General features: G+C 39.8%; 2 protein-coding genes across 2 annotated transcripts in view; both read right to left on the bottom strand.

Annotated features, from left to right (window-relative positions):
• Positions 1-23,193, bottom strand: part of T265_14695 (hypothetical protein) — a gene marked incomplete at both ends in the record, with an annotated part of 81,352 nt that extends 58,159 nt beyond the window's left edge. The window contains 3 exons of the mRNA XM_009174814.1: positions 2,948-3,018; positions 14,168-14,245; positions 23,173-23,193. Of these exons, the coding sequence (XP_009173078.1) occupies positions 2,948-3,018; positions 14,168-14,245; positions 23,173-23,193 (170 nt within the window). The remainder of the gene's footprint in view (positions 1-2,947; positions 3,019-14,167; positions 14,246-23,172) is intronic.
• A 1,453-nt stretch (positions 23,194-24,646) lies between these two features.
• Positions 24,647-25,006, bottom strand: T265_08886 (hypothetical protein; the record flags this gene model as incomplete). The annotated part of the gene is made up of 1 exon (XM_009174808.1): positions 24,647-25,006. The coding sequence occupies one exon, from the start codon at positions 25,004-25,006 to the stop codon at positions 24,647-24,649; it is 360 nt and encodes a 119-aa protein (XP_009173072.1).
• Between the last annotated feature and the right edge of the window lie 189 nt (positions 25,007-25,195).

Here is a 25,195-nt window from a genome sequence, read left to right as displayed (position 1 = left end):
CGTCTTACTTCCCACTAAAACGCTGCGTTACAGGCAAAGCAAAATCCATAGCAATGTGTAGTTAGAATTGTATAAGCTGTCACATCGTTCTTGAAAGTAAGAGACAGGCTCATCTCAACAGATCTCCAACCTTCAAACAAGTGGTGGCAAGGAAGAACTCATGAATAGTTGGCCACGTTAGGTGTGATTTTGTGGGAAATCCAGGTGCACAAAATATCACGGATGCTTAATTTTTTGCGGACGTTTTACTTCGGGCAACCCACCTCCTAGGTTGTTTCGAAGAGCGGCTCCTTTAATTGTGTGCTGATCATCAACTGTTTCTATCCAGTACGAACTTTAAGCATAGACGTTCGCATCGCGTAACTGCAATTCAACCCTGGACCCAGCTGGATCATGTGGCCTAAAGCCACTGTGGACAGTAACAATTAAAGACTGCCATTCCTTCTAGGGCACATAGCTTGATTCCGATCACGCCATGGCGCGTGCACGCCTGGAAGTCAGTTTCTCTTCAGGCCTTTGAAAGTCAGCAAGAAGCATACCAATCCGCATTCTGACTGCACCGATTGGACCACAAGACTACTAGATGTCGTCGAGATTACTGTCTATGATTGATGTCAGGAAATCGATATCAGCAGGCAACGAAAACGACAGCGCGCATGAATTCATCGAACACCAAATAATGAAGGGTCCAAGGAAAAATCGAGAGCTCTGTTGGACATCAAAAGCTCGGGCGACTGAGAAGATTTTTTATCGGGAAGAGGATTGCACTATACCAACTGATAGGATGTAATGGCCCCAGGAATGCATCGGTCAGTAAAACGATATGTGAAAATGTCGGCTCAATAATACACTCTGAACACTCTGAAGAACAGTTTGGCTGTCCTGCACCAACCCAGCCTGTAAAGATAGTGCCTACGGAAATGCAATGTAAACCCCAATTACCTGTCAGAATGGGAAATAAAATACGAAATACTAGTACTGAAACGTAAAAAGGCCGTAAAAAGGACCGGACGATCTGTATTCAGCCCTCTTCAAAGGAGGCCGAGAATTTCTGGTGACTCAGCTGACAAAAGTTATTAGTGCTATATGGAACGACTAAAAGATGCCTACAGAATGGGGCATGTCGACACTTATTCCTACTTTTCAAAAGCATACGTGGACGCTGTGTGAAGACTCACTCAAAACTTTAAATGCCTGTGTGCACCCGCTAACAGATATCGAATACGCGGACAGCATAGCTCTTTTTGGATCTAACCCAATGGTAATGCAAACAATATAGAGTAATCTAAGTTATTATGCCTCACAGTTTGGTAGGCGCTTCACACCGGCAAAGTGTAGTGCTACTGCAAGACTGGGTAGGTCTGAACCCAAGCCTCATGCTTGCGGATTAGACGCTGACAGGCCCATATTTACGAACAAAAGTATCAGGCTCAAACTGCAGTGCGCAGCTACCTACTCTACCTTTACAAATCATCTGTTGACAAAACCGTTACAGCTATAACCACCATATTCAACACATTCCGAAATCCAAAGCTGTGTGACCAGGCGAAGTAAAATGGCTTGCATTTTCGCCAAGCCGTTTTTTCCTCTGATACACTGGGAGTTTTCGCCATCTGTGGCAAATGTCTTGAAGCAATGTCCCAACTTTACGCATGGTAAAGATCCCGTAAACCAAAATCTGGGTGATAAACTACCAGAATTAGTACAATACCTGCTCTGTTTCCATAAAGCCTTAATGTGGATCACGTCATAGATTGATTCTGATGATGGTTTATCGCAGAAACGCTGAAGATATCAGGGATCAATAATTTCAATAAGGCATGCTGGTTTGCTGCCATTCCATGTTACTTAGGGACGGTCAGAAATCTTTTCTCTCCATACTGAAGAAACATGTATACATGTACGTAATTGGTGGTTTGAAACCCCGTATCAGGTTGAATCGATCACTAGGCGCAAAGTACGTTTCAGTCTAAGAAGTGAGAAGGCAAAAAAGGCGCCTACGAATAGGGTGTGTGGCCGCTCTATGGTGAGGCACTCTGTAGAGGATTATTAATCACTTCACTACAAGACGATTTTTGGTGATTGAAAAACTATTCTCGTGAGGGATAATCCATATATGGCTGCTCTCCTAGGAAAATATGGACGCAATCCTATGATAGTTAAGTTTTGGGTGTCTAATTGGTTTTCAACCGTTTATTCAACACCCGCCGAACAGCATTGGCTCGCGGCATTATTTGCATCTTCATTTGAGCTGTTTTTCATTTGGAGACGGCCTTCAGCGATTTAGTAATTTGTCTCCAAGAACAAAGGAAGGGGACACGTTCTGACATGAATTTTATTAGCGTTTTTCTGAATGTCTATACTGGCTGCTTGTCGAAGTAATGCAGATAACGCCGTCTTTGGACAGATTTCTTTTTTTCTGACGTATTCCTGAGGTTGAGGACGAGTTACGTAAAATGTGACGTTCCTTAATTCTCTGCTGTCACATTTGAGATTGTGCACATTTTCACGATTAGCGGAAAGCTACTGAGTTTGATATATTTGCCCGCCCTTTTTATTAATAAATTTGATGTCTAATCAATGACGTAATATTACGGAAAATAAGCTCAGGTTATGAAAAAGTGTTGTTGAGGACCAGGCTGTACATTTATCCATAATATGTAACGATAAATGGACCAACCAATTAGATGAGAAATGATAGGTCATCGCTTATTGGTGGATGCAGATGCCTTGGCCGGTCGATAACAATAGGCAGTGTCCAATAAACTCACTACACACTGGCATAACCGAGCAAATAACCTAGGCTTTTTGGCTGCAAAATGCATTCAGAGCAAGTGAGACACATTCTGAGACCACATTTTGCATGTGAGTGAGCAGTTAAAACAGACTGTCAAGGAATTCGAATTAAACTAGGGAAATGCTCAAAATGCAGAGCTTTTCAGCAAACACGTCCTCAAAGCCGTCGTCTGAGAGATCGGCCGTCAACATGGCTAGTGGATGTGGACAAACGTTCAATGCCTGAAAATTATAAGCAAAAATATGGAGGTCTAGTGAGCTAAATCTGGTATAAACACTGAAATTCTAGGGTTTTGCTTGCAACAAAATCAGATATTTAAGTACTGACCTAAAGTGAGTTACCGTTGAGATTAAAGACGATTTGTTTAACATCAAATACCCTCTGATTTGGGTTTATAGGTCACCTCACTTTGTATTTGTTCTTTTGTGGACTATTTTCTACAAGCTGAGAGCTGAAGCACTCAGGTACGGGGGTCCATAGTAACCAATTCATTCAGTCATTGATGAATCCACGGACTGAAGGTAAGCGTTTTGTGACTGCCCATTTAGAAAACTTGCTGTAGACGTTTTGATTATTACAACCTCAAACATGCGTTTGCATTTTGCAAAAAGCACGCATGTTTTTAAGCAGATGGAGTTAGAAGCACATCCAAGTGAGTTCCCAAAAAAAACAGTTACCCTTGAGCTCATTTCGATAAACACCAAGACCATCCCATTGGTTCTATAGGTGATGTTTCTTGTGGAGCATGTGAGTTTTACCATCACACAAGAATTGCAACTGAGTATCTGTGTTGGTGCTCACATGATGGGTTTCTTCGTTCAGACGCACCGCCATCAATGAACGGTTTGAGTAACGATTTTACATCTGTGTGCGTGTATAAGCAAAGGGTGGTTGCATCCAGTGCATCTAGCTGGTGGCTTGTAGCACATCCTATGTTTCCATAGTTATCCTGCAGTAATTTTTAGCTCAAGTGAAGCTCCACTAGGTTATTAGACAAGAAAATCCACTTACTTCAAAAATTTCTGTGAAAAACATTGTTTTTTTGGGATGTTTGAACTCTTGCATCATAGAGAGCTTTGAGTGAATGAAGAGTATTGAGCGGGAAATAGGGTGTTGGAATTTGCATGATCCAGTATATCTGAGTCGCACTTTGGTACACTGGTACATTTTACCTGTTAAAAATTCATCGTAATGAAATAGTCAAATCAGATTAAAAGTTATGCATAAGAAGGTTTATTTCTTTAGAACGCATGCTGAAGCGCCATAATTTTTATAAGTTGGATGCATAATTTGGTAAAACAAAAAAACACGCTCAAAGATTGCATCACCTTAAGAAAGTTACTCATTTTCGAAGGAATAATAACACCCAACAGGAATCCAAAACAAAGCAATTCTGACTGTTTCCGTTAATTAAAATTGAAAAGTCCGTTTTTTTAGCCTCGCACGCAAATTATAGCAAAATAAATGCAATTTGATGAATCAGGTCGAATTTGGTTGTATGAACCGATGGTCCGTAAAGTGGACATCCCCAAAATTTTAGGCAACTTCATTTATCATTCTACTAGCTGCCTTCAGCAGAATATTGTGAGAAGCCATAGTAAATGACCTTAATTGATCTTGTCTGGAATATAAGCTCAATCTAGACGATTGTCCTGTAATTAGCTATACCGTTACGTACGCCATTCACATGTTCGACGGCCTACCGTGGGAAATCCTCCATTGGTTGGGCATTTTCCGATGGTTTGGAACTTCGCATTGAAGCTAACCATAAAATATAAAGAGCACCATAAAACTTCAAGTTAGATGGCCTCGTTACAGTCATCCTAGTCGTATGAAAATAAACGCATGAAGATGTAAATGTATTTTTAAAACTCAAACACGAAATATCTGGCGGAGAACTGTCAGTCTTGCCCTTCTTTTGTAGGTGTCAATTTAAGCGTAAACTGATATGTAAACCTAAGAATGCATGTTCACCCAAACGTGCCATTAGAAAAGCTTATCTGGATGTTCTAAACTTCTTGCTGTAGAACGCCATTGGTAATTACTTATTAATAGCTTGCATTGGCAGAATAAACGATGGAAATAGCCAACACCTATTTGGCTTGCCAACTACTCTTGACAGCGCAAGTGGGGATTACAAACCTGAGGGACGTTCATTGCCTGCTTTATTTGGTGATAATGTCCAAGTATTATAAAATTAAGGCACTGGAATTGCTAAAAACGGGGACCTTATTCTGCATCTCGGTTTAGGACGTGCAGCTGAAGCAAAATTTTACGGTGTTGCTGCCTGAAAGTATGCAAAAGCCAGGTGGTGTCTGGCAGGAAATATTTCCTACTCTCCGCGTACTTCCCCCGATGCTTCCTCTCTTTTGGCGGTCAAAGTCAGAAAAGCCCATCTCGGTTTGGAGTGGAGTAGTTTGTGATTTTGAAAAAAACTAGAACGATTCTAGTCAAGTTAGAGCGTTTGGTTACACCAATAAATAGAAGTGGGACGTCGAAGGCTATTTTTCATCTCCGACCGGAATCGATTGATATCCTTATCTAACGTTTATTATTGAAATGCATAATAGCACATCGTGACGACAGGATGGAAGCGTTTTTTCAACATTTCCTGAAATCACCAGGAAGCTGATAAGATAATTACAATCATACTTCTTTTGAGTCGCTTGCATTATTGCTCACTTATCAGTATCAGTGAACCTTTCATCTTTTTCGGGCGTTCAGAGCAAGCTTGTGTCTGTCGCTTACTGTGCGCCCTGTCCCTGTCAAGACACTAATACATAAAATATATTCAAGTGCAGACTTGTTGGAAAGCAAATTTATCAGAGATAGTTTCGTGAACGTTGACGACCGAATTTGATATCCGTTAAAAATTAACCGTCAGACTGAAACGGATAACGGAGCAATGTATACCAATAAAGTCCAAAAGTTGGTAATTTGTTGAAATACTGGTAGCTCGGGTGAGTTTATTGGTTGTTGATCAGGTGGCTGTTGATCTGTTCGCCGAGCTTTCGCAATTGGCTTACAAACGTTTCGTCACCATACCAGCCACTAAGAGCGAGAGAACTCCGGAACCACCGAGCTTAGAGCTGCAAAATCAACCAGACGAGGAAAGCATAAGAGAAGGAGAAAAACATCATTCAAACGGACACATCAATTGGATTTGAGGAAGCACCCAATCAAAGCACCAAATCAACCGACGGACGAAGGAACACTGACCGCTACGGTGGAGAAATAGGGCGGCACAAGCAACCAATCAAACTCAAGAATGTCAGACCACAACGCAATAGAAGCCGAGGCTGGAGAGAACAAACTACTAAAAATAGAAGGCGTGAGGATAACCAGTCGACACAAAGGAATGCAGACCATAACGCAACAAAGATCACAACTGGACCAGTAGATCCACCAATTTTGTTACACTTTAAGTAGCTGATCACGTCAGAAGATAACGGAAAGCCTTCGAATGCTATGTAAACGCACGCAGGCAAGGAGGAAGTACCCACTCAACTGCGCACTGATGATGTCTCCTCATATGGTGACGAAACGTTTGCAAGCCAATTGCCAAGCTCGGCGAACAGATCCACAGCCACCTGATCAACAGCCAATAAAGTTCAAGTGTGATACAATGGTTACAAACTTTGGTTACAAGGTGTTTGGTGTCCCAGCTTATTAGTGCCGTTTGATTTTTATTGAGGTCTGAATAACCGAAAACAAGAAAATCCTAAAATCGACGCAATTTTAGTTAGTTTATTTTTCATGTAACTTTGCTTTCTAGAATTTGGAAAGCTGCGATCACGTCGAAGGATGTGGCTGACCCCCGTGGCAGTGGAGTTTCCAGTTCACTTGATTCAACATCAAGAATAAACAGACTTAAAGTCAAGGAACGTAGCTGATTGCTTCGTGTCCGCTCAGGAAGGTGTGATTAAGGCTGGAAGCTAGGTGTGAAATATCGCAAACGGGGAAGTACTAGAAAATCGAATTAAATGGAAAATATTTTCACACCGTCCAGCATCCTGTGCATTTTTTGGAAAGATCAAGAAACTTTATTTTTTATTATTGATCTAAAAGAACGCCATAAATGGACCCAGAAAATAACGTTATGGTGATTTTTTCTCGGGATATTACTATGCAAGTATATCTAAATGTGACATGCGTCTGATCGTGACAAACGTGAAAGAACATCTTTTCCACTGCAGTAGACGCAAGGAAGTAAGTATTTGTATTTGTAAGTATTTTATGAATTCACATTACAAGGAAATACACCAAAAATCAAAACGATGGCTCATTCTGGTTAACGAATTTAAATACTTCCTTCGTTTTTGAAGTCTGACGAACTATACTTGACAAAATGCGATATCTAGCCTGGTTAAGAAGTTGCGAGACACCTAACATACGCTTGTTAATACCCTCTAGGTTAGCCTACCCATGAGCAAATGTGCAAAATTCGTCAAGCATTAAAGTCAAAAACCTCACCATCTTACTCTTGTCACTTATTTTTATGTGGAATTGTTAATTATGGTACGTCCTCTAGCGTGTCGTGTAAGAGCATTGGACGTCCAGGACGGTTTCGCCGGGTTATCACGCCAGTCTGAGATAACGGCAGGTGATTCATGCAATTGATCCTGATAAGGTGTGTCAAATTTCACAATTTGGTTTTCAAACAGAATATAAATTTGGCCAAAACCTGGAGACTGTATATATGATTATGCCGAAGACGGACAAACTGGTTGTCGGCGCTCGAAGAGTTTTCAGCCGCTTTATAGCTAGTGCGTTCCGCCAGACAATCGGTGTGTTTTGTGTTACCTTATTCGCGCCAAAGTAAGCGAAAGCTCTTTACACACATCAAAGGCAATTAAAGCCAAAAGCCGTTTTTACTAAAATAGAGTCACGGACCTCAGCACTTTCTTACCCAGAAGGTTTTTTCGATTCGCTAATATTCAGTGGTTGACCTGGTTGACTCAGTTGTAACAACAACTGAAGCAGTACTGAATGGAAAAGTAAGTGTGCGACTTTCAATAATCTAGATGAAATATTATCACATCTCGCAATGAGTGAACAAGCAAAAACCAGTATGAAAACGAAACTGTTCGGCCAGGTAGGTGCTTCACCGTTTACCATGAGATGCTCCAGGACAGTTTGTTTTTCTCGGCCAAACAGCACTCTCAAGCGCACATACACGAGAATAATTCGCGTGCGGGCATGCTAACACGCTTACATCTGTGGTGTGAGCACCGCGTTTCTCAACATGATGCAAACGTACAGATGCCGAAGATGTTGAATTCCACTGAGTCACATTCGGATGAGTAGTTTGTCATTGTCAATATGAATTAGAGGAACGTTTGAGTAATTTGACATTAACTGATAAAACACCCTGCAAATATATGTTGTGAATAACATTTGAAGCAGCTAGAAGTAACGTAAGAAGTAATCCATAAAGAGGAGTTAGATAGCCTTTTGGATGTGATGGTACATCGATAATGCCGCGCAACGTCTGTGGTTAAGAAGTACAATTTCAAAAAATCTAGGTCTTAGAAGACTTGAGTATCATTACTAGTAATATGCATGGGATAGTACAGTAAATAATCACTGTGCAGGATGACCGCTTTCATGATTACGATTCAGTATTTGTCTGCATTGGATAAAAAAATTCCTACTGCACAAAACGTGCGGATAATTGAAATAGTCAGAGGCTTCGATCATCCGCAAATTAATCACGGAGAATATCTGTCAGTTAGCCGACATAATTGCAACCTTCAGTAAAATTCTTCAGGTACTAATTGACGCACGTGATCTTTTGGGAGACCTGAGGAAGATCAGTTTCTCGAAAAGATTTTCCAGGCACCAGATGCACTAGCAGTATAAGATTTAAATACGAATTATCTATCTCCTAAACAAACTTTTGTCGTTTAACGAAAGTTTTCGGCTTCTACTTTTCAAAGTCGTGCGCTGTGTTCAAATTTATCAACAACTGACAAATTTGGATCTCATTCAATGGGGAATTCCTAAATGGTTTGCGAACTTGCAGTAGTTCACTATCAAACGGTAGTCTGTGTCAGTGGTTGGACATCAGTGTTTAAAAAAGCGATGATTGTGTCCGGTGGGAACATCGGTTCAGAGGTGCGGTCACATCAAATGGAGGACATCATGTGTAAGATACCCACGTATTACATTTTTCACAGGTTCGCGCATGAACTTCGCATTACTGTCTTTATCTCGGAGTTCTCTTTTCCCAGCGTTTTACTGAGTTTGAGCTTCTGAGAAATGAATAGTCCGTAAACTGCGAGCGAAAATGTAAATGCTAACCAATAATCTCAGTCGAGTTTACGCCAGCTTTGACCTGAGAGTCAGCATATCATTAGTTAACAACACGTAGAAACGGATGAATCACGCAGTCATCGGCCCTCTCGTTTCATAGCTGTCAAATTCAACGCGTCGCTATCTGATTTACAGAATTAACTGATCATGCCATCACCTCCATTGCTTGGCTATAACCCCCACGCCCATCCATTTTCTGGTGACAAATTCTGTAGCAGTTGCAACCAATGGACCTTCAAGTTGGGTTTTGTGGCTGATATATTGAAGCTTAGACTGACCTGCCCGGCCTGGAAATCCCGAAATATTTCCTGCTGATGAGAATTCCATACCTAGAAATGAAATGCCTTAACGTGACTTTTGATTTTGCTGGACACAATTCCAACCAAGCACTCTTCATAAGAAATTTGCAAACTCTAAAATTACTCTTCCATGCGTTTGAATTTTAAATGTTGTTGTTCGGAAGTACTGTGCTTTTCTATTCATAAATCTTCAGGCTAGGAGTCTGAAGTTGAGTAGAATTTTACTTCAAACTTAGGTCATTTTGTAACATAGTGATCCAAATAGGAATCTCTCTTGTTATTAGCTTTCGGTTGTTGCTTATGTAAAACGAATCATTCTCGATAACCCACCACATTACAAATTAATCTACAGACTAATTAACCCCTTACCCAAGCGTCCAAATTTTTGACAGTATGTTGCAGCAGGTTTCAAACAGTTTCCCAGCTCAGCGAACAAGTCAACGACCACAAAATAAAGCAGTTATTGAGACATACCTGACGTGAAATAATTTTGTACTACCACTGTTTGGCAAACACTGAAAACAATATGGATCTCTTCTTACTGCCTGTCAGTTTGAAACGTTATCGTGCTAGTATCTGAGCGATATTACCGTCGAGAGTGCTGTGGAAATCAACAGAACAAAGCTTACTGCTGGCTACTGGATACACAAAAGTTCGATGCACGGATGCCAGTACGGCGAATCGACTGTAGATTTCAACCACGCAGGCGGATTACTCAAACTCTGTAAAGCAGTCGTTCAGGCAACCGGAAGACAAGCGGGATGTTGATGTTTTCTCTTCCAGCGTTCCACTGCGTCTACTTTTCACAGTTTAGATTAGAAACACTACACGCGCCACGCTCTGGCCTGTCTCTTAGACTTCGTTTGAACAGGAATCTAGGTGCTTTATTATGCGCGTAACTGTTCCGACAGGTTTGAAGAATACTGAAACATTTATTAGCTTATTTCTTTACGGTGAGGGCTGTTGATGCTGTAGAACACGTCGCATGTGCCCCCGAGAAGCGGGATTATCTGCTAGTCGTAACCACTGCGGTTTTAACTGACATTCCATTTCTCTCAATTTCCCGCATTGTTCAAATAATCGGTGTTTTTATTTTGGGCTGATTATTCGTGACTCAACTTTCACTCCTGGAATGCTCGGTTTGCTGTATTTTATGGGGACAGACAGACATGAAACACATTGGTCCATTGTTTGGCTTGAACTAAATGTGTAGTATTTGGATTTACACCAGACTTATACTTTTTAGAAACTAATGTGTATTTCGTTAGCTGATGATATATTTTTAACCTGCAGGCAGTGCTATCTCTGCCTACGGTAATGTCAGTTTCCGGTTAGGTTTCATTCTAAATGGTCAGAAATTTCTTTTCTTCCCAAAGTCTGCTTGTTCTGGTACCGCATTACACATTTCATAATTAATAAAGCCCATTCATAGCATTTCATTTGTGTTGATCTCTTCCGAGATTATACATAGAAACATTCAAAGTTAACGTGCCAAACCATAGTCGCCGTAACTATCAGGATATGTTGATAAATTGCGTAACTTTTCTAATAAAAGTCATTCAGAGATGCGTTTCCTCACAATAGGGTGCTTTCAGCTTGCATAAAGTTGGACTGAATCTTAGGTGAGTTACTCGATAGTTTGCTTTTGTTTCAAACAAGCCTATAAACTAAGTTTTATAACTCGGAGAGCTCCATACAAACACGTTCATTGGTAGGTGTATACATACCGGGATGGCGGTCGGTTTGGAGTAAGTAACGCTTACACCCGAAATTCGCAGTGGGTTATTTTGCTTACAAATTCATCATACGTTCTCTACAAGCGCCTGTGTGCTTATTTGTCATTATTGTGTTCGTTTCTCAGGCCTGTAACACTTATTACTCAGTGAGTGCAGTAGTGCGCATCATCAAAGCGCGTAAAAACAGGGAAGTATGACAGGTCAAGCATGCAAACGATTAATGAGAGCAACTGGCTAGCCTGAGCATGATAGCATGCAGGGGCATTAATTTATTTACATTTTTTGCCTGCCGTTTTGGATAAAGTGTCACTTATTTTACTAGGCCTCAGTTTTGACTCATCGAGTTTGTTCGTTAATGCAGAAGAGCGCAGGCTAAATGATGCTCTATCCCGCGCCAACTAGATATCCATCCAAAAGATCAATCATGCCCCAGCCAGTGAATTTAGTGATAACAAATACCGAGTTCAGCGTTCAATTTATAATCTTCATCACATATAAAAATTCAAGCAAATTTCATGTCGCTTGTTGACCTAGATTCACTTAAACATGGTGCCGGCATTCCACTTGATCTAATTCTGCAAGCGACAAGGCGATGCTTCATACTATGGGGTCTGTTCCGAAAAACTGTAAGTCGGCAAGGCATGATGGTGAAACACAGTGAAAAAAAACTTTGCTTTAGTACTTTGTGTACGTAATCACCAAATAACGAAATCTCTCAAAAACTTGGCAGAATACAAATTCTTCTGTATAACACCGCATCGTCTGTAACTATCGCAAATACATTAAATTTGACAACGCCACTCAAGATGACAATGGTAAAATATAGACGCAATTTGTTAAGTAAGCTACGAAAGACGTAATATCTCTGCCATGCATATTTGTACTCTCATGACGTCGAGAAAACGTGGTCTATGAAGAGTCTGACAGTTCTGCTTCACTAAAAAGCTTTTCACGCAAGCTTATGAGTTCCAGTTTTGGAATCGGATGAGTTCGATACAAAGATGATGGATGAGGACAAGATATTAAGTGAGAGTATTTTCTGGTTTGATGGTATCATTTGCATATGAACTGACCAGCTAAAGTTCGTCTCAGTAAGGATTTTAAAGCAAGCCGCACAATACTTAACTGCTCAAGATTTTGTGGGTATGAAGCATCAAAAATAGCCAATGCCGGTAATTTTCCGGTAAACACAAATGCTTGTGCTAAGTGGACGGTTATTTTTCCTTCCTAATCAGGCACGAGCAAGACGGTCTTCACAGTCGATTACCCTTGTCGCTGACCACATGTTTTACCCATGTAATTAGATCTACAAAAGCAGACCATTTTACGCAACGCAATATCCACAGAAATCAAGAAAAAGTCAGAAAAAAGGATAATGCATGAAAAACTGAAGTCCCTTGATTATCTGCGATTGTTTTCGGCGCTTGCACGTTTACTGAAGCACTGCTCTGATGTCTACTTTTTGCCAGGATGGCTTGTTTCATTTTGATCACCCACTCAGAGTAATTTACTGCCAAACTCCAGCCTTAGCAGGTTCAAATTCAAGCTTCTTCGAGAATATCTGTCGGTCCTTGAGAATCTCTTTGCAGTTTCCATTTAACAACATACGTCCTATTTCTTTTGTGTCGTGTCTTAAATTCAGCAAACTTCAGAAACCAAAATATTTTGTTTTTTTCAATCTTGTTACGAACACAAGTAACACCATACTGCAAGACCTTTACGCTCCGAGAGGCAACCTGTGATGCAATAATTTTATTGTGAAGTGAATGAAAACACGTAATTAGGCAAGTGTTATTAGTTCAGCTAAAGGCCAGTTATTAGATCACAGCTAATGACAAAACAGTGAGCATTGGTACAAAAACTATGTGACTTTAAATGTATTTGACTACGACGTTAAAGGCGCAAGATACAACGCACGGTTTTAATAAAATATGAATACGTATCAAGTATCGGTGCTGTTAAAAATTTAAAATGTCAGCTACTGATATCAGATTAACAAAATTTGTGGAATATCAGGAATAAAAAAGAAACTGTAAAGAAATGAAACGCGATTCAACTGTCTTTGATTACGATGAATAGCAGCATACTGCTAACTTAGTTTGCATAACAAACGAGTAAATTGATTCTGAGTAAAACGTCTGTATTTTGGAACCTAACACTAATTGATGTTTGAATCTATGCAAACCGGTTTGCCAGTTCACTCTATTAATGTCACATCAATTAAGAACAAACTATCTGCGAAAGGAATTGTCTCTGTGTCTATGTAATACGTTTGTCAAGTCTCAGTGGCATAATCATCATTTTTGGATAAAAGTCGCAAAATTTATTGCACAAAACTTGAGTCAAATAGTCTTGTTATTGCGCTAGCAAATGTTTTGTGTGTGATGCAATGATCTGACATGCTTAACATGGCTTACGCGGTCAGGGTGGGTCCATATTTGGATAATGTTTGGTCCATCAGCTTGCACGCAGGAAACTAAGTGACGGAAAATTACGAAATTTTTAGCACATCGTTCTGAACAGACGTATGTGATGCTTTGTCATCTGGTATTGTGAGTATTTTACTCTTAAAACTGTGTGACAAGAACCGAACGATATTGCAATGTGTGAACGGGGCTGTTTTTTGTCAGTAGGTCAGACATTTCTTTGACTGCACAGGTTACATCGTATAGTGCAACCCGTTGAACGCACCTCCTTTGAAAGGCCTGTGTCACATAAGTGACGACCGATAGAGAATGACTTAATGAATTGAACTGCTAGTATATGTGTATTCTACGCTATTCCCGAATGTTTCATGCGGTTGTTGGCATTATGCACTAAATTGATTGGTCAATTGTTTGGCACTGAATTTTCTCACTAATCTAAGTTTATGCAGCATGCTACTAGTACTGTGTAATATTTTACTTTGGGAATCCGTTCAGTTTTTGTCGTCGTACTAATAGGTGCTTGCTCTAATGAGCCTTTAACTCCAACGTTAGCTTAAACTATGTCGCTTTGCGTCATACGAGTTCCCCACTTACCTCCGGTAGACACTTCAACACAAACAGTAATTTGAACTGTTGAAACAAATTACAGTCCACCATAATCGCCATTATGGTCTATAATGAACATGCTGACGGGTGGAAATTCTTGATTCGATCGATCACATTAGTGTTTCTCTTATGCAATTTTATGCAAACGCAATTTTTATTTTTTTGTGTGCACTACTTTTGCGCAAATTTTCAACGAACGATCTAAAGCAAAATGTGTTCGTTTTTGCATCATACGGTAAAATCCAAGCGCGATAATGTTTATATATCGGACAATGGCCACTGATAATTACGCTGATCTAAATCAACTGTAGTGACGTACGCAATAAAGTGCACCAAGCAGTCTTCAAACCATACGACCAAGTATCGAAAATCAAGTCGGTAGAAAAAATGGTCTGAAGCGACTGTTTTTCAGCGATATCCCAATAGCAGGCTATTTACGGCAGAAATATCAAGCCAAATGCGAGTGACTTTGTCATTTAAAAAAATTTCTCCAGGTTCAACAACCTAAAACTACTGGTTTTTGAGCCCTAAATAGTGCAAATGTATCTCTCCGGAAACGCAGGTAAATGATTTTAACTTAGGTAAACATTTAGTTTTGCTGAAAGTTAAATCCTAAAAATGACGGAAGTTAAACATCCTCTTCAACAAATTTACTTGCGATTAACATAAATCAATAAAGGTGGTGTTTGAAAATCGTCCCCTAGAGTGAACGAGTAATTTCATTTAGGTTTACGAAATAATTAACTTGTATTTTTCTGTCATCCTAGACCCGTCCTAGCCGGGTCTGAGGAAGCCATTCGATGACCTATTTGACAAGCAGACAAACGTGTCTTAGACATTTATGACATCTGTTTGTCTGAAACTTCCAAATTGCGGCCTTAGTGACTATTCATGTTTATTTCGGTCTTCGGTTTCAAAACTACGGTCAAGGGCTACCAGGTTTTCGACCACAGTCGTACTTTGCCTTATGTTGAATGGTAATTAAGGTCCTATGGATTTTAACAGAACATTCACTTTGTTTTGAACACATTATTTGGTTATCAAATTTACATTCTCGCTGCCCATTTTTATGAATAATTTTCGACGTGGTCGTTTGGAATATTGTCGAATGAAGGCTACAAAATTGCAATACTTGTTTTGCATTTTTTAAAAGACATCCGATTCCGGCCACCAGCAGTCGACAAGAGACTGTGTCCGTCCGTATCAGAATTCTTTTGTGAAAGCAGTCAACGAGGACATCTACGAAAATTGCCAAAACATTCACCACGATTCATCCTCCCATTGGATAGAGGCTGAAACCGGTCGCGTAGCGATTCTGGTATGTTTGAAAGTTTCTTTGTTTTTGATCCTAAAACTGTTGCATTAATGAGTTAAGCTAACTTGCATGTAAACGTTTATCCAATGAAAACAGTTGCGTTCACATTCCTCATTGTATCAAAGTGATTTGGCGATGAATAATCTACGGCGTTTACCTGAAATGTGCGTAGATTTTTTTAAAATTACAACAGGGCTAGCTCATTCGAAAGCAATAATTTGTTAGGCAAACTATGACAAAAATCTGTAATTCATGGACTTATTCTTGTCAACGATAAATTTGTGTACGGTTATCGTAAACGTTTTTTTACCAGATTAATGACAAAAACTTTTACAACAAGCTCTTTTTTTCTTCAGAAGCCAAAATTGGCTAGAGTTTTACAAGTGCAATTAGTTAAACGGCGCCAAACCTTAGAAAAGTTGTTACAAAATAATTGCGTTTGTCATCTGATGCATGAATCGGGACAATTGCCAGAATCGCCTGAATTGCGCGATTGTGAATCAAAGCGTTTCAGTAGAAAGCACGTTAAATATTGATAGCCGTTTTGAACTGTGCATTTCTCACAGAGGGCTGCTTCAATTTTGTTTCTTTTGAAACGCAGTCGTAGATCTCTAAGCATTAGTATAAAGATATGAGGGGCCGTAAACTTTGTCTCCAACATGAGATATTGTGTTTGTTGCAACCAGCGGTTTTGGCTGACACGACCGAAGTAAAGTCGGAAAACATTAACAGACCAATGAAGAGTTAATTACTCACGCAACTGATAACAGTGTGTGCTCTTAAGCTAAAAAAGAGCCTGGGTAGAACAGCTATTTTGTCTTGTAATGATGAAACGATTTTTAAGTGTTAGAATTGTCGTCATCTGACCCTTTATCCTTGCTGTTAACGTTGAATTCCCTAAGTGGCATTTAATATGCCCAAGTTGCCGTCCTGCTATGGAGTGTTCAAAAGGCACCATTCTGAAATTAGGTAGGGTGAAAATATATACCACCGAGCCTAGCAGATATCCTTGTGGTTGTATTCACAGGTATTTTATTACATACTTAAGACACCTGTTTTTTGTCTGCGTCCACTACGAAAACGTCAGTTGTGAGTCTGGTGTACCATCTGTGCAGATCTCACGAGACCTCTGCCTTAGATAGAGGATAGTTTGTACGTCATATGGGAGAATGAATTCAAATGTATTTATATATGCACTGACAGGGCATATATGTCGCTGATGTACTTTTCCGGTAACCGACTGAACACAACAGTGAACAATTGTGAAGTTTATTTAATCCTTTTCGGCAAAAACAGGCAAATCTCTTGTAAGCGCAAATAAAAGTGCCTAAAATTGCCCTGCAATCATATTGGAATTGTAATGATAAACATGGGATCAGTGAAAATGTTTAGCAACCAAACGCTCGTTGAAAGGAGATATGCAATTTCAATCACCAAATTATCGATATTGAAATAAATCTTGCTGCTGTGTTTCCCGTGGTGTAGGCTGAGGCGCTCATTTGAGCTACGATAAAAGTATTTTGAAAAAATCAATTCAGTACGGGGCTGTATAGAGGAATCATTGATTGACGAATGAAATCACAAATACAGCCAATGTTTCTGAAAAGATCTTTTTATGACAAAGAAATGAGTAGCCTGCGGAACGCAATTTGTAGCACTGACAACCACGAACGAAACAAAATCAGCGAAAACACTCCTATAAAAACATTAAAAGCGTTAGTTCTAGATAATATTCAATAATTTTCTGAATCAGCCCACGACTATCTGGTATGATGAGCTTTCCCCCGAAATGTAGGATGTATCCTGGATTTGTGTTTCTCTATGTTTTACAGCCTGTACACTTGAGAACTAAGCGTATCCGTTATTCCTAGACTTTTCTATTTCGTATTTCTCACATGAGTGCTGTTATTTAAACATTTGAGCGCGCCTCAATTTTGCTTGTCCTATGCTTCTAATGTGCTGTGCTCAGTTTATCTATCAGATTGGAAATTTGATATTTTAGCACATGAAACGTTCCACTGAGTAACACTGCCAGATCCGCTGACTAGTTAGGCGAAAAGGACACCACATTTGGTACTCAAATACGGCGGTGCATGTTTACACCTGCGGAAAGTTGGAATCGCGTGGGATCAGGAGTATAGGCGGCGATGAATGTGGGCCATAGAATCTGTAACAGTTCTACGTGAACCTGAAAATAAATGCGTCGTGGGAGACAAACAGATTCACCATGCCTTCTTTTCTTCTTATTGGTGGCTTCCCATTCAGATGTACCTTTGGCTAGTTGTCAAACATGAGACGAGACGTTAGGACAGAATCAGTAATAACTACAGTAAGGCAAAATGTCCCAATATGAATGACCTTCAAGTCATTCCAAACCTTTGAAAACCCTGATGATAGAGAATGCACTTCGATCCACAGTCAACGGAGGTCATTTTTACGGAAAAAAGTGAACGAGTTTGAACTGACTTTTTTAAAATGCCATGTCCAAAATCCTGTCGCCACAACGTTGGGCGAATTGCAGAAACCAAAATCGCCATAAAAGCTGAACCCAATTTTATTTCAATTGAAGATGGTTTTCGAGGTATTTGATCACAATTTAGCAAAATTTAGCGCCACAGAGATATAACCTTATGCAGATTTGGGGATTTAATTTCATGCCCGTAGCAATGGAACCGTCAGTTGAATCCAAACCTTTAAGTTCAAGACACATGCATTCTGGTGCCTAAGGTTGCGAAGCATTGACCACGTATCATTTCACAACACTGAGTCTTAGCAAGGTGATTTCAAAATCTCATAGTTTGTAGACGTTTTCTGAAATTGATAAATTCCAGTGACTGATAAACAATCGACACCACTTTTTGGATCGGGAACTGGCTCACTTTTTCTGCAAAGATTATTGCCGGATTAGACGATCAGTTGCTTCATCATTAAAGCTTTACTTGTCTTCTGCGAAATAGTACCAATACCTTAACTCATGGAATGTGTTCAACTTTTAATTCAACGGACACCAAATACAGCATAGTTTTGCCTTATTTTGTTTTTAATGTGATGTATAAACCAGTTAGTTCTGTTTACGCAAACAAGTGATAAGTTTGAGCAGCACGTTTTGCATTCCTGAATGTAAAGCTTAATGCAGGTCACTTGCACCAAGCCAAAAGTAGTTGCGGCGATTCCGCTTACCTGTTCAACTCAGTTAGACTCTTTACATTACCTCATCCAGAATTTTGCTTCCGGGCAGTGGATCTGTAGAAGAGCGGATTTGTTTGCCCGGTATTTTACCACAACAACAAAGAACTGTTTAGCAAAGCCCGGCTATAGGACACCAGTGTTTCATACCTGCAGTGCATGGTTTTCGTTGAGGCCGAATTTTGCAAACAATGAGGTTAAAGTTTTCAAGGAGGCATATTGATTTGGAGTGTCTGAAGAAGGTGGTGTCTTGGTAATGCCTTAGTAATGGCGCGAATCCCACATTTTGGCTGCCTTATGAGTACACGATTGCCCGAGAGATATTACTGCTAAATAGTTATTTGTTTGTTTGTTACACATCAGCATTAAGGAGAAATATTCCAACAAACTTCGCGCATTCAGCCAATGACATAAGTTCATTAGAGACAAAACTTTCAGAGACAAAAATAATAGGATTCCGTGCAAATAAAGACCGTTTACTTGAAGAATACACTTAGCAATGGATTTCTTTGTCTTTTTAATAGTGTTCTACAATAGATTAGGCTGTACTGTTGTTACGAGCGTCCACTCCTGAGAAGGCCGTGGGTTGTGCGCTGTAAACATTCTAAGGAGGCAACAGCTGAATGGGCGGTTTAACAGTAACAAAACGCATCACTAGTCCGCGATAGGTTGACTCGAATGTGCCTGCGAAAGGGAAGCGCCGTTTTTTGTCTTTGTCACTTATTAGAACGCTTCTGTATCTACGGAATTGCCTAGTACGAGTAAGTAAGTAAGTGGCTTACCGCATAGAAAAGCTGAACAAACTTGAGAAAGTTTGCTTGATAGAAAGAATAAGTTCTTTGTTGAACGCACGACACAAACGTTTTGAAGAATATCGTAATGTGAGGATGTCGCTCCTGATCTTACGGTAATTAGTTTATGGAAAGAAAGGACTGACAAGTTACTCATGGATCAGTAGATACATGAAAGCTTCTCAGAAGCTGTATTGTTTGACTGGACAATTTATCAACTGCACATTAAACCATATGCGAAAGCGCGGTTTGGCGTAACGCCAGATAAGCTGCAGAGATGTGTTCATTGACTTTTTGCGTTATTTTGTTGTTAAACAGTTATGTTATCGATATCGCTATCGGATGAAAAACTGCTTCCACTCGAGTAAAACTTGCACTCGCACGCCAATTCTTCCCCTTGAATGATTGGTAACAGTGACATTTTTTATATTCTGAAGGGGTTTTGTCAGTTTCTCAAGGAACTGCTTTTAGGCTTCCACTCACATTTATTATGTGCCAGCTGGCCGATTATGTCCTATACATCCTATTTGTGGTAAAACGTGGGGAATTCACATAGGTAGGTTTTTAAACTTACACGGGGTTCCAAATGCTCCATTACGTGAATGTAATTCATGAGACAGAAAGTACAAGCAGAGACTTGGACGAAGAAGAAACGTTGCTCAACCCTAAACATGTTGCAGATTGAAGCCCATCGGTAAGCGACGTAAACGTATTATGCGATTTGTTAAATATCATCCACGCACTGATTAAAGCAAGAAACGACCGGCCGACACTTAATCACCTTTAGAATCCTGTGTAACCGGGCTTTCTCGATTCAAAGTTTAATGAAATATTATTTAATTTAACAGATTTTCCATAATGCGACCACCACTTACAGTCACCATCCAGTTCAATTCGAAGTCCAGGGCTTCAGGATTATTGGATGTTACAGAAAGACAGTCGTTTACTTGGTTAAACACTCCGACTACTGTTTAGCAGATATGCGTATTTTACTTCTCTTTCATGAGTGTGATCCTTCAGACCGCATGTTGTCAGTATCACTAAAAAATTTTTCCTGTAGAACAATGATCTTATAAATCAATTTAAACGCTGCAGAGACAGCCAACAACCTCGCTCTTAACAAGTATAGCGTGAATCTTCTTTGCTTGGTTGCCACTCAGCCGACAACAGCGTGCCTGACCAAATAATACTGACTTTTTAGAGCAGGTTAAAAGCTTTGGCGTCCCCGCCTTGTCAGTGTTAAGTACACTGAACGTGGTTGAATAGATGGAACAGCTGGTCACATCAAACGAAAGTTTTGAGTTAAGTCCGCCATTTCTGATTGCGCTCTACGCCTACGTTACTGTTGTTCAGGACAAGTTGCAAACCAGTGTGTATATTACCACACTAAAAAAAAACAACTTGGTTAGGCTCATTTATTTCATTATTAAGGTTCTTAATTTCCAGCCACTGTTAAATAGATGTCCAAAATTTGTTCTATAGTGGTTGGACATTTATGATCGAGCAAGTAAAGTAAGATATTCCTTTAATACAAAGAAGGAAACTATAAAACACTTCACGATTCTTATTGAACATAGCCTTGAATGTTGTACTTTGTGTATTAATACAAAGAAGGAAACTATAAAACACTTCACGATTCTTATTGAACATAGCCTTGAATGTTGTACGAAAATTTGTGTATTTTATAATTATTCTCTTTCCTTAATCCATTTGAAGTTCAAACCTGATGAGCAAACGGCTTTTTGTATTCAAAAAATGGTTAGGTTTGAAGCTTTATATGATTAAAACGCTTTTAAAACAAAAAGTTTATATCAATGTTCGTGATTCTGCGCAATGCTAACTACCCAACTATAAGTTCATAAAACGACAAAAATCAAAGCTCTGGGGGAAAGCACCACCGAACTTGGATTAAAATTAGAGCACCGAACAAAAGTCAAAGTAATTATTTGGTTAAGTTTACAACTGCAAACGATCCGTCAATCATCAGAAGGAGGTGTGCCTCTATATACATGTCACAAACAGAAAGTTGAACTAAATGATTTTTTTGAAGGACACCACAATTTAACGATGAAAGTTGTTTGTAAACCTCGTAGGTTATAATAATCTATTTGTATTAAAAATGTAGGCTCCATGCAATCTAATCTATCTGCTATGCCTCTGATTTCATGCGTCAGGTCCCACAATTAGATGCAAATCCTTTTGTTTCATTTATCAAGCACGCAAATTAACACTATATCTCGTGAGTTACTCGTACTCCTCATCAGCTGATCACGGTCGAATTGAATGGTCAGGAAGTTTTAGTGTTGCATCTTCACAAGGTTTCATGAGGTGCGCACTGTTGGTTATTACTATTATTATTTTGAAATCACTGTGCAGAGATCCGCTTCTTTTAAGTACCGACTAACTTTATTCACAGGACAAAATCTCCGGTATCAATCGCCAAACCTCTTCATACACCTTACAATCTTTCTCATTTGCAAGTGAAAACGTTGAACGGGAGATTCCATCATCGGGCAGTGTCCGATTATATTTTGTAAATGCTCAGCATCTGTATGGTCAGAATATGTACCTACATTGCTGTCACATTCACTACAACATCACGCTAACATCACTGCTCGGGTTGATGAAAAGTCTAAGGACGTAGCTACTAGGATGTCGTGCAATCTCAACAACTAAAGACTAAACAAGGAAATGCAAACTGGCACAAAAAGTACGTAGTAGATAAATCATCCACTACTGTCTGGCGCTTTTAAAACATTACTAAGCCAGGATAGATGGCAACAGCAATTTATCCCAGGTTCATTTTTTGCATAAGTGTAATAGGTATCTTTAACTGTCTGATTAAGTCGAGTTCAGTTTTTGATGATTTAAGCGAAACGCTTCCACACTGACAGACCTGCCCTAAAATTGTCTTTACAACATTTGATGGATAAAAATTTTGGCAGCAATTTTCCTGTAGAATTTGTAAGTGGGAAGCTTTACGGTCTGCCTGGTTTACTAGGCGCACGAAAATCTATTTTAAATCCAAGATAACGGTTGGTCCGAATTCGTAGAGATTTTTTGTTCAAAGCTAACAATTTGAATAGTTTAATTCTGTTTTGCCTAATTCCCTTAAAAGGAGGGGAAGTGTCCCTCTGGGGATTATCTGCTCTTTAATATTACTGCTGCCGACAGATAGCAAGATATCGTAATGCATGCACTACAAAGCAGCACTGCAAACGGATTAAAGATTAAATAGAATGCTTATCCTACGGTCGCAAGCTATTTGAGACTGTGGCAGTAAATCAAACGGGTGGCGGTATGGACAAACGTGATGTGGATTTAAAGCCGTCATTAACTTGAAACGTCTTTTGGAACATATGTTTTGTCATTCATATTATATAGAACATAAAAAATGGAAATCTTTGAGGACAGTCGCATTTTTCTAGGATCGTTTTTCCTCGTAGACTGTAACGCAAATATAAAGAATGAAATTTTCCAGTGTTCATTATCTTTCTGAACATTACAGAACTGGCGCCAGTGCGATAGTTTTAGTAAGTACATATACAACGGTGAGGTGAAAACAGTGAAGTGGAACATTCTCGTCAAAAGCCGTTCCGACACCAATTCTACTAGCCGCGAGGTATTTTGATCTTTACAACGGGTTATATTCATATTTATTCCTTGTACTAGTATACGAAAGTGCCGATAGCTTCACTTACGTAATGGTCACCATGTATCATAATTTGCGAGGACAGGCTTTAACTAATTTTGAAGTCGAATCCACAATACATTCCTCCTTTTCATTTCTAGCTCGTTTTTATCATGCTTTTGCATAAAAACATGTATAGCAAGCGAAACAACTATCAGAAAGTGTAAATAGCTACCAAAACCACTCTGAACTGTGGGTAAAAGGGAGACGTTGAGCCTACTGATTATATAGTTTTGTACAAATCCCAACATAAAAATATCCCTGTTTGGTTCAGACAATCTGTGAAAGCTTTTAAGGGAAAAATACATTTTTGCGACAAATCGGTCACCATGTTACTCAAGTAATCCTAATGTGAATAAAGCCATAATCAATAATTGGTTTTTTAAAAGCAGTTAGCTCGTAAACGTCATCTACAGGGTTGCTTTTTTAAAATACAATGTTGATTAAAGGTACGTTATGCCAAGTATAATGTAATTTTAAACACTGTCATTCTTCATCATTAGATTTCTATTCTATACCACCGAGATATTTCGACTTTGGTGTAGACACTAGCACCTCAAAGGTGTTCATAATAAATAAAATTAAATGTTGGTCACCAAAAGGTTCTGGACCAGTCTTTCGAGGATAATACGCATGTGCAGGTATGCTTACCGGGGTAATGGTTCAAAACTGAGCAATCATCCAAAATAGTAGAAACATTTCGATTTATCTGGAGTTCAGCCTATTACTTTTTCAGGTATATAGAGGCCCATCACTCCAAATTTTGGTTACAGCCTATTTTATTATACGTTCACTAAGTAATTTTGGGCGTACATTTGAGATGAGCTATAAGTGACCAGCTACTTTACAAAACTGAATTGGTATTTGGTGTTTGCCGTGGTAAATTATCAATAAACTTGTTGGGACAAAAAATATCAACAGGCTGATCATTAAGGCTGCCAAGTATTAAGTCTCCTGTTGCCGTAACAGACTTCTGTACTCCTCTATGCTCCGTTTGAGAGCTTCTTCATTTTGCTTAAATCCCTCGATAACATGCTTGGACGTCTCGAACCGTCGATACAGGTCGCCAGATGCTTTCGCTATGGTGACCACTTCTTAGACCGCTTGGTCTTGTTCGCTGATTAGGTCACTCACAGAAACATCGACTTGTGCTTTTCCTTAAGATTTCTCGGCAATCATATGTTAAAGGCTTCGATCGTACTCAATAACGCATCGTTGCATTTCATCTATGGTCTTTATCAACTCTCTGTCACGGAGGTATCGAACCGGGCGCGATTGTCTAACTCATCATCTATACAGGGTCGATGAAGGAGTGGTTGGGCAAGAGAGGTTGGACGCGCTGAAGAATCAATCTCTGTGAGGTCTTGGTTCGGATGAGCGGGCTGGTCACAAGGGGTTGGCTGGGTATAGGAAGTATCTGAGGGTTCGGACACGAAGTTTGCATCAGACCAATCTGGAATAGTGGGAGCCGTAATTCCTGATAGTTAAGCTTGCTCCAAAGCCTCGGCTAGTTCTTCCGGTAAAGGAGCTGAATTCGGGGTGGGCTTGGACGTCAAATCTTCCTCCTCATATGAGAAACCATTCTGAGCACTGAAATTCCCAGTGGAATCGGCCTCAAATCCGATGCCATTTTGCATTGGGGAAGACTGATCGGAAGGTGGCACGGACCCCGGTGGTTTAGGGACACTGCCGATGCTCACCGGGGTAGCTGGTTTGAAAACATACTTAGTTGGACTTCGAACCACAGCATTTGGAGAATCAGCCTGACACTTCCCTTTCGAATCAACTTTCACGGGGACTTTGGTTGGAGCTGTTGGGAATTCCTTGCCGAACGGGTAAGCCATTTCATTAGCTTCATCCCAATCAATGTTGTAAGCAACACCGCCTTCAAAGCACGATCATCCATCGCTTCATTCATGCACTAATAAACACGACAGAGAACCGTAAATGCAACCAGATCTTTTTGAAACTAACCAACCTACGACACGTTTGTGCCCCGTTACTCTATTTTCACCCAAAAGCCTGTAAAAATA

Source organism: Opisthorchis viverrini (genome assembly GCF_000715545.1).
Source record: "Opisthorchis viverrini unplaced genomic scaffold opera_v5_243, whole genome shotgun sequence".
Taxonomy (NCBI): Eukaryota; Metazoa; Platyhelminthes; class Trematoda; order Opisthorchiida; family Opisthorchiidae; genus Opisthorchis; species Opisthorchis viverrini.
This window is presented reverse-complemented; position numbering and strand designations above follow the sequence as displayed.